The sequence below is a fragment of the Podarcis tiliguerta genome, assembly GCF_965153285.1.
Source record: "Podarcis tiliguerta genome assembly, chromosome: 2".
Classification (NCBI taxonomy): domain Eukaryota; kingdom Metazoa; phylum Chordata; class Lepidosauria; order Squamata; family Lacertidae; genus Podarcis; species Podarcis tiliguerta.
In genome coordinates this window covers 24,367,239-24,377,943 of record NC_139535.1, presented here as the reverse complement: position 1 = coordinate 24,377,943, position 10,705 = coordinate 24,367,239, and the positions used below count along the sequence as shown (strand labels likewise).

The 10,705-nt window shown below is 44.2% G+C and overlaps 1 protein-coding gene across 1 annotated transcript; it reads right to left on the bottom strand.

Moving 5' to 3' along the window:
• Nucleotides 1-217: 217 nt before the first annotated feature.
• On the bottom strand, nt 218-6,407 carry SNTN (sentan, cilia apical structure protein). Its single transcript, XM_083426883.1, has 4 exons — nt 6,054-6,407; nt 5,164-5,198; nt 3,863-4,002; nt 218-1,827 (listed from the first exon to the last, which is right to left on the bottom strand). The coding sequence occupies exons 1-4, from the start codon at nt 6,167-6,169 to the stop codon at nt 1,669-1,671; spliced, it is 450 nt and encodes a 149-aa protein (XP_083283009.1). The 5' UTR covers nt 6,170-6,407; the 3' UTR covers nt 218-1,668.
• Nucleotides 6,408-10,705: the final 4,298 nt, after the last annotated feature.

Sequence of the window (10,705 nt, the reverse complement as noted above, 5' to 3'; positions counted from 1 at the left end):
AATAATCAGTGTACAGGTTATCAAAGAAATGTCCCCCCACTACCTTTTGCGCAACATCTGAAAAGAGAGATTCTAGCTGTCACAAAATTGTCCAGAGGCAAAGCCAAGATAGACCAATTTCAGGATGCCTGAGAATCTACTTCATGTGAAATAACATTAAGGAAATTCTGTGCTTTTGACAGCTCTGTACCTTTCGCAAGAATAAATAGATAAACCGTTATTTGCCTTGGTTTAGCGTTAATTTTATTCGTTATAATGCATCAGGCTAAGATTCAATATAATCTTTCAACTCAGCTCAATAAGCCAACATTTAATTGCAGCACCCAAAGTCCTCAATACTAACTCTGGGTATTTTCCTATACATTTCCCACACAATAGCCTAGTCAATGAATATACCTAGGAGATGAAACTATTTGTATTGTAGACCTGGTCCACTCGTAAGGTTGCTTCACATGCTCACCCAGCTGGGGTTCTTGTGGAGGAGACAGTACAAGGGAGTGTGTGATACAGGGCATAATGTGTATGTAATCTAACAGACATGGGGTTGCAGGTGGAGTTCAGTAAGGGCAGGACAGTTATGTGAGTCAACTCATGGCTTCTCCATCACTCCAGAAAGTGCACATTCCCATTCCATCTGTCTTGGTGTGGATGGGAATGCTTGTAAGGTATTCAGGGCCAACACACAAAGCCTTCACACCCCCATTGCTTGCTTCATGCAACACCTTCTTGCGCACCAGTCTCCCTGGATTTGGGCCAGTATCTCTTTTTTTTCGCCATACTGCTTTGCCCTTTACCGTGCAATTGAAATGCAAATTGCTCTTACAGCCCAAACCTATGCATATGTACTCAAAAGCTTATTGATTCATAGGTTTCACGAGACACTCTCTGATAAGAGTGCGCAGGATTGCAATCTCTGGCAGCCAAATGCACCCTTACTTCCAAATAAGCCCCACAGTTCAATGGGCAAACCTGCACAGATTTGGGTTGTTGGTTACTCATCTGATCCTTAATGGTCACACTAGAGCCTAACGGAAGGCAGATAACCTTTTTAAAAAAAGCCTTTTCTCCCCTTTTAGAATACTGGCATCCCCCAATTTGCGTGCGATGAACTTGTGTGTGACCGTGTATATGCGTGGTGCCAGGAAATTAAATCATTCCATTTACACCAGGAAATGGCGTGCACAAGAGAGAGAGCTGGAGAGTCCTGGTGGCTTGTGAGGAGACTCTCCCCGGAGTCCAAAGAGGACTTTAGTGGGGGCAGAAAAGAGACTGGAGGCACAGTGGGAATTTGTTTAGGCTGCTCAGCCTCCCCGCCTAACAGCTGATGTGTGGGATAGCTGCCCCCCAGAGCTTCAATCCCATTGCGGATATTTTTGGTACAGCATTTTTTATCTGAATTGGAGAGACAGTGGCAGAGAGGGCATGAAAAGTGTGTTTAGAGTGTGCTCCCCACTTACAGAAATTTCACTAATGCACGCAGGGCGCCAGAACGAAACCCCCGCATAAGTGGGGAGTCACCCATACGCCTGTGCTCCACAATTCTGCCAAGGATACCAGTGATCTATCTTTCATTCTGGAAACATGCCATAAAAATAAGATGCTCCCCTTAGTTTCTCTCCCCCCCCCAATCCCACCACCCAAAAGATCTGTTCAATCCAGCATCCTTTATCACTTTGTTTTTTTCACGTTTCGGATCTCTTCCCGGAGATCAGACATCAGGGTGAGGCTAAGCAACTGAACCATGAAGTCTTCAAAGTCAATTTCGCCGTCCCTGTTCTCCTCAAGAGCAGAAATGATCTCTTGGTATTTTGGCTTGGTTTCCTGACCCTGTGAAAAAACGTGAATCATGTTGTGGCAAAATATGGAAGCTGCTTTCATCACGGCTGCTAATGAGGGAGAGCAGAACAGTTACAAAACATGCTTCCTAGACAGGTTGCAGAAGCAGGGTCAATTTAAGGGGAAGTGCCGCACGTCAAGAGACTATTAACAGACACAATCAAATGCGTTTGGTGCAAGAATGCCAAAGGCACAAATAGCTATGCTAAAAAGGAAAAGAAAAGAAAGGGTATGTGTGACCAGCTGACATGGATTGATGTCAGAAGAAGTAGCCAGAAGAAAAGCTCTGAAAACACACTGCTTTTTTTTAAGGCCTGGAGAGGAGCTTATACTAAAATCTCATATGCTGCTCTTTGGTCCTCTGAGCCGACAAAATAGAAAACTGTATTAAGAGAAAAGCAATAGAAAACGTAATGAAAGCAGCAGCAATAATACTAAAAAACCAACAACAGGTTCCCACATAAGATTAAATGTTCACCAAATGTTGTTTACCCTTCAAAGGGAGGAGGAGGAGGAGGAGGAGGAGGAGGAGGAGGAGGAGAAGAAGAAGAAGAAGAAGAAGAAGAAGAAGAAGAAGAAGAAGACCATCAGAAATGGGAATTCCAGATTCTGGGCCCCTAAACCCTCACCAGCCTCTGCTCAGCTAGCAGTGGGATATGGGGTGCCATGCAACTCCTCACCCCCAGTAGATCTCAGCAGGTGGTCCTTCACATATTCCAAACCCCAGAAAGTTAAGGCTTTATTAAAGGTGATATTGGTACTTTCAGCTGGGCCTGGCAATGTTCTTGGCCTAGGGCTGAAGAGTTTGGTCCCTTCGGGGGCTGCTAGGGGCGCATTGGAAGATGGCCGACAATACCATCTCTCCGGCTCACACGAGGTAATTAAGAGGCTGATATGGGAGTATGCAGCCTCCCTTGTTACCCCAAGGGAATGGGGAACACTGCCTTGCCTGCGGTTGCCATAAATCACCCCCAGATTCAAAAGAAGGGGGTGAGGGCACTAGGCACACAGCCCTCGTGTGAGACGGCTCTCCCGGACGCAGTCTCTGATTGCGTGGCCTGGTTGCAGGAGCTCAAAATAAACAATTAGAGAGAAGCAAATGCACATATTTCGAGTGAAGAACGGGAGTTAAGACTGCTAATTGAAGTGACCTCTGTGAAATGGAGCAATCGGTTGGATTTAACAGGAAAACATAACAAGAAGAAGATACATCAAAGGGTCGGTATGTCGGAATGGGACAGAATGGGGGGGGGAACCTTTCTTTTATTTTATCTTATGTGATTACCCAACAACACCCCCCCCCCCAAGAAGAACCGTTGCGATTACTGATTATAAGCGGGATGATTAAGAACTGTGTGGAAATGAATTACTAATCAAAGACATGGTTTGTGAAACATCGGGGAAGGAATGAAGAGCCTTTGGAATGACGCATTCATAAAAAGAGACTTGTTTAATAAGCAGGCCTGGCTACTGGATTTATGATCGAGGGGGAGGAGACCATGGTAACTGGAATGTGAGTTCGACCTGGCAGAACCCCCTAAGATTGATGAGAGACTGTCAGACCTGCGAGGATTTAATGGGCAGACGTTAAGAATGTTTTGTTCGGAAGTGTGGAAATGGCGTCTGTCTGTTTGAAATATGGCTCTTGGAGGAACGGAAAATCCACACAGGATAAACAACGTCTGTTTTCAACCCGCTTGTGGAGACTATCAGAGGTCACAAAGAAAGGAATATATGACAATAACAAGAAAACGAGGAAAACAATAAAGAAAAGATTGGATAGAACTGTGAATACTATTTGGACAGAACTGTAACATTAAAGCAGCAGCAAGAGAGATGTTTGGATCCCTTTCTGAGCTCGAAGCATGGGTACCCCCAACAAAAATTTAAAAAATTGGCTTTGTAATTTGGAACTAATGTGATTTGATTGTTTGTTAATAAAAATTATATTTTAAAAAAAAGAGTTTGGTCCCTTCTCCCGATGTTCCCTTTATACCAGCTTGATTACTCCCTTCAACCCACTTACCTGCATGAAATGCACAAACTGAGTCTCGAGCAACTTTTTTGCTTCGGCTTTGCTGAGCTTGCCCTCTGTGTCTGCAACGTTGTCATAAACCAAGGCTGCTGTCGCAACAGCTTTCTCCAGATCCGAGCCTTTCCCTAGAGCTGAGGGGCGAAATACAATAAGTGGGAGGCCAACGGAAGCAGTTTTTGAAACAGCAACAACAAGAAGAACAGTAGAGCCCAGAGTCAGCGAGAGTAAATTATTCTGAGCTTCCTGCAGTTAACAGCAATGACACTGCATACTGCATTTGTATGGCGAGGGTGTTGATGGTTGTGAGCTACCTGCAGAAGAGCCAGCTGCAGGATTCAAAGGAAGGCTTAGAAGACCCTTAGCGGTGGCCCGGTGTGTTGTAATGCACCCAGAACAGCACTATAGATGCCTGCTTAGAGGTGGAACAACCTTGCAGACTAAGAGAGGGTTGTGATTCAGGCTGATGGTCAGAGTTGCCACTTTGCAAAAATAGTCCTGAGCCTGCCCAACCCTTAAAATCTATAGAGGGGCCTTGTTAGCATCCTGGTGTGGGAAGAGCTTCATTCTGTGGTGATGCAGGAATGGGCTTCTCAGCGGTGGCACTCCATTGATGGAATGCCCTCCTCTCTGAGTAATGTATGGTAGGTAAAGGGACCAAGGGACCCTTGACCATTAGGTCCAGTCGTGGCCGACTCTGGGGTTGTGGCGCTCATCTCGCTTTATTGGCCGAGGGAGCCGGCGTACAGCTTCCAGGTCATGTGGCCAGCATGACTAAGCCATTTCTGGTGAACCAGAGCAGTGCACGGAAACGCCCTTTACCTTCCCGCCAGAGTGGTACCTATTTATCTAGTTGCACTTTGACGTGCTTTCAAACTGCTAGGTTGGCAGGAGCAGGGACCGAGTAATGGGAGCTCACCCCATCGCGGGGATTCGAACCGCCAACCTTCTGATCGGCAAGTCCTAGGCTCTGTGGTTTAACCCACAGCACCACCCACGTCATACCAACTCATTAAAAAATAAGAATTCAGCATCAACTAAAATTTTATTTGTTTCCTCAGACGTTCTTAAGAGAACCTCAAAAACATTTGGCTTTGGGATGGGAATGATGTGTGCTCTGTGTTGCAATATATCCAGGTTGCAATTCTAACCCCAATAACCTGGGAGTGAGCCCAATAGAATGAGGTTAGAAGTAAACATTGTTAGAAATGCTATGTGCATCACCGCATTTTATGCTGCCCTGTCCAGGAAAATAGATGAATGTATAAAGGAAACAAGGGGAGTAGCTCACTTACCTTTTATAGAAGCCAGCTGCTTGGATATTGGTATACTGGAAATTAAATAGACATTGTTACTGGTATATCTGGTGGTTAATGTAGCAAGAAATGATTTTTTGATCTGAGAGCACATTGGGAGGGTTTTTAATATTGGGCTGGTCACTCTCTTTTTCGTTAAAAGTTTCTTTTCTTTTCTGAGATATAGGATAAAAATGTAATGCCCCTCAAAACATAATCAGATTCAGTTGCATGCAATAATAGAATCTGTGCCTGTGTATACTGAGCACATCTTAAGATAAGACCTTTAGAACCAGGGGTGCCAACTTGAATATAATATTGGGGGGCAGGTAAGCCCTGCCCCACATAATCACATGACGTGGTGCAACCTACACCATTTGAATGGCAAAGCTCATTCACTTGGGGGGGCAGCCCGCTCAAATATTTTATAAGGGGGTGGCGAGGGGACCTCGGTCCTCCGATGTTTTCAACTCATTTTGGACAATTTGGGCTTCTGTTTGTGGACTCTACTCCCTCTACTAGCCTTAGTAAAACAGCGGCTAGGAGTTGACCTGGGTTTGCTAGTTGCCCAGTGAGAAGCCCATCTAAGTGGCTCTGGGATTTCAAAAGGAAGTGTGGGATATAAGTTTGAAAAATAAAGTAATCAAATTTTAAAAGCGCATATCAAGAAAATGCTCTTGGAGGACTTTCCTATACTCCCCTAGGATTTAAACATTTTAATAGACAGTATGATTAGTTTTGCCGAAGTGTGAGAAACTCATTACAGCCCAGCCCACAAGCTGTGAAACCTCTGTCTTTTCCTCTCCTGTGGAACCTCATTCACACAGAGAGAGAGCAAGGAAAATGTATGAGAGCCTGCTAGAGGGAAAGAGGGCAGGATTAACACTTACGGTTTGGCCATCTTCTTGGAAGTTGAATTTGTGCCTTTCTTCGAAGAAGAAGCATCTCCCGGCTGATTTAGAGAATATGACTTTTTATCCGCAGCGCTAGATGCACAGCCACACATCTTTTGCCACAGCCTGAGCACTGTTTACGATCTCTTAGCAACTTCCGAGGTTGTAAAAAAAGACAAACACAAGCTGTGAAGGGGGAAGGGGGTGCAGCCTGTTTGCCAGCCAGGCCTATTAATAATGGGAAGGCTCTCTGGTCACTAAGTTGCTGGCAAAATAAATCAGCCTGGGAGGGCATTCTAAACTAAGAGATTAACAAAGGAAGCTCATCGATGCTTGTGCAACACACCTGGCTCAGGCTGCTTCACTGCATGGAGCTAAAAACCATCTTGAGCAGGGGAGTCTTTAGCATACGCGCCGCCGGGGTGCAAACATCCGCCCAGCGCCCCCAAATTTAGTTTAGCCCCCAAATTAACTTTTATTATGCTTATGGCAGATACCACGCTTATGCCTTATCTCTTGTGTAGTGTGGTGTAGTGGTTAAGAGCGGTAGACTCGTAATCTGGTGAACCGGGCTCACTTCCCCGCTCCTCCACATGCAGCTGCTGGGTGACCTTGGGCCAGTCACACTTCTCTGAAGTCTCTCAGCCCCACTCACCTCACAGAGTGTTTGTTGTGGGGGAGGAAGGGAAAGGAGAATGTTAGCCACTTTGAGACTCCTGAAGGGGAGTGAAAGGCGGGATATCAAATCCAAACTCTTCTTCTTCTTCTTCTTCTTCTTCTTCTTGTTTACAAAAGAAGGGAGGAAAAAGAAACAAACTTTATTATTTGATCATTTATTTACAATAGACTTATACTCACTGAGTCTAACAAGCGCCACCGTTGTGAATGACAAGCGCCGCTGCTGGTGCAGTGCGTCTTTGGCAAATGAGCGCACAAAGTCGAAAGTCCTTTAGTGAAACAATAGGTATACAATTCAGTAATACCTAGGTATATATGTATTTGTTTGTCTAGCTTGATCAAAATTATTTATCATTTCATAACAGGTAGATAGTTAAGAGCTTAGGCGGCTTCAGCGGTGGGTACCTGGCACCCCCCCCCCCGAATTTGGTGCCCAGGTGCCCCACACCCCTTGCACCCCCAGGTAAATATGGCCCTGATCTTGTGCTTCCTGCAAACACTTTGTGAATGTGAGTTCACAACAACATGAGATTGAAATTGGGGTGGGGAAATCACTTTGTAAATGGAACACAGTACTTTCTGGTCAATGTAGATGCTACATTCAGATTTCACCCAGCAGTTTACAGGCTGCAGTGCTGAACACACACCCGGGCATGAGTCTCATTCAACTGCGTGAGACTAATCCAGAGGATTGTAGCCGTAATGTCCTGTTTGAATACAGTGGTACCTCGGGTTACATACGCTTCAGATTACAGAATCCGCTAACCCAGAAATATTACCTTGGGTTAAGAACTTTGCTTCAGGATGAGAACAGAAATCGTGCAGCTGGCCCCATTAGTTAAAGTGGTACATCAGGTTAAGAACAGTTTCAGGTTAAGAATGGACCTCAGCAACGAATTAAGTTCATAACCTGAGGTACCACTGTATACCTTCAGAAGAGACCCGGATTGTGCTTCTGAGCTAGAAAACTACAGGGATGAAGAGTTTGGATTTGATATCCCGCTTTATCACTACCCGAAAGTGTCTCAAAGCGGCTAACATTCTCCTTTCCCTTCCTCCCCCACAGCAAACACTCTGTGGGGTGAGTGGGGCTGAGAGACTTCAGAGAAGTGTGACTAGCCCAAGGTCACCCAGCAGCTGCATGTGGAGGAGCGGAGACGCGAACCCGGTTCATCAGATTACGAGTCCACTGCTCTTAACCACTGCACCACGCTGGAAAATTTCACATCACCAGCAGCGCAAAGAGCTCAATGCTGCGGTGGCGGCCATATTGTTCAAAGGAAAACTGCTGGGGAACACCAAAATAATAATGAGGGCAGAGGGGGAAATGAATCTGAATAGTAGCTCTGTCTAATTTTTTGTCAGTTGCTTTCACAAAAGGGTCCCATGTCTCAAAACACATTGCCAATGTTACAAAAGCAGAAAAAACTAATTTCAAAACCATTATTTAATTTCAAAAACATGTGCAAGCAAACTATGTATGAATGTTTTTTGGCATACCAGAGTTGGTTTCCACAGATGAAAGGATATAATTTTTATATCTATTTTCTAAATATAAAATGTGATATACAGTAAAACTATTGTCATACTGGCCACATGACCCGGAAGCTGTACGCTGGCTCCCTCGGCCAAAAAAGCGAGATGAGCGCCGCAACCCCAGAGTCGGTCACGACTGGACCTAATGGTCAAGGGTCCCTTTACCTTTACCTTTAAAACTATTCTGTAGCATCAGGGATGCTCAAAACAAGTGTTCCGTATTTTAATATGGAATTTATTTGATATATCCTGAAGCAAACTTACATTTAAGTGAACCGCCCTGAGTCCTCCGGGTATAGGGCGGTATATAAAATCAATAAGTAATTAATTTATTATTATTATTATTATTATTATTAGTCTCACAATGGCAAAATTAGGGCTCATAAAACATGCCGTACATCCAAGGGGGCTGAGGTGAATCCCAGTGTTTAAGCCCCACATAAACTGTCAGGGAGGATTAGCACTCACGCCATAGGTTAGGGTGGGCTCAAAACATCCTCTGGATCTGGGGAAGCAAGACGGTCATACATTTTCAACAATAGCTCGGGTGGCAGAGCATGAGACTCTTAATCTCAGGGTCACGAGTTTAAGCCCCACATTGGGCAAAAGATTGTTGCGTTGCAGGAGGTTTGACTAGATGACACTTGTGGTCCCTTCCAACTTGACAAAATTCTGATTCTATGTACGTGGGCTGCATTATACCCTGAAAAATGGTTAATATAAATTTGTTATCAAATCGATCAGACTGAAATCCTTTGATATAGAATTGATATAAAATTTTAATATAAATTTGATATCCCTTGATTTAAAATTTATATCCTTCCATACAAAATTCATATCAAAAGGTGAGACCACCTGTCACTTTCTTTTAGAGATGATCGGTGGCAATCCCTTGTATCTGAAGTCTCTCAGCCTCACTCACCTCACAGAGTGTTTGTTGTGGGGAAGGAAGGGAAAGGAGAATGTTAGCCACTTTGAGACTCCTTTAGGTAGTGATAAAGCGGGATATCAAATCGAAACTCTTCTTCTTCTTCTTCCTACCAACCCATCCCTATAGGCCACTGCATATCACTGCTTCTCAAATTTCTACCTAGTATTTCCTGTGCCGTGATAAATTCCAACGACAAAACTCTCTGGAGCGACTCTTTATGTAACATGATGATGACACAGAAAGAAGGTTGCAACAGATGGCCAAACGAATTAAGACTTCTCCCTCATTTAGCTGCAGTGAAATTACTGAGGCCAAAGCAAATATAGATATCTACAACTATCACTCTTTCTGGATTTTAATTATCTTTAATTATCTAGGAAAATATCATCCCATACACCTCACCTCATCTCACCCACACCATATTTAGTGTGTCATCTTTCAAGCCATTCTTTTCCCCACCCTTGCCCTTTCTGGAAGTGCTTTAAGATTTCTTACATTCCTGGTGCCTTCTTTAGAGAAGGCTTATGAATAAAAGAGAGCCTGTAATTGCAATGTCACTGCCAAAATGCATGTAATCCATGCTCATTATTCCTTCAGTTAACACACTTAAATTACACAGAAATTTATCTGCTCCCAGCTTGAAAATTAGAAAGAGCTTTCACACGAAGTGTGAGTAATAATCTGGATTGTTTTCCCCGTCGGCTGAACCCCACAATATGGCACGCAACGTTTTCAGTCATGCTGTTGGGAAGATTAGAGTCACTGGCCAGGAACCAATAACTGTTTTGGATGTGGAAAGGGTGACTCTGTCAATTTCAGCTTGTCTCACTTTCTGATTCCCCCCTTTTCAGTGCAGCTCTCCACACTTCTACATCAATTGTGAATTTGTGCCTGTACACAGGTTTGTATGCAATTTTGCCTAACGCGCGAATTTCTTTTTGCAAAGCCCTCTTGCCTAATGTAGCTCACTTTTGCTAACATGTGCATTTGCATTGAAACATTACTAACTTTTGTGCATATTATGTGGCTGGAGATGCACATTACAAAATTCAGAGAGCTGCAAATTCCAAAGGATGGCTGTGTTTCGGTTCGCATGTTGTTTTGGATATTGTAATTCAGGTAGGTTCGTCTTTCTGCCCCATCTCTAATTTAGACTGAGTACCAGCTTTGGGTAGCGTTGTGTGTCAATTCACTCTTGAAACTGAGGGGGCTTGCAAAAGTCATTTGTGACACGACATAGGACTAGGGACATAGGACATAGGACTAGGACTAGCCGCCTGAGAAAGTTTCTATCCAAATGCGATTTTGGTTTTAAACACAGTGTAAGGTAGTCTCTAGAAGGGATGCGGGTGACACTGTGGGTTAACCCACAGAGTCTAGGACTTGCCGATCAGAAGGTCAGCGGTTCAAATCCCCGCGAAGGGGTGAGCTCTCGTTACTCGGTCCCTGCTCCTGACAACCTAGCAGTTCGAAAGCACGTCAAAGTGCAAGTAGATAAATAGGC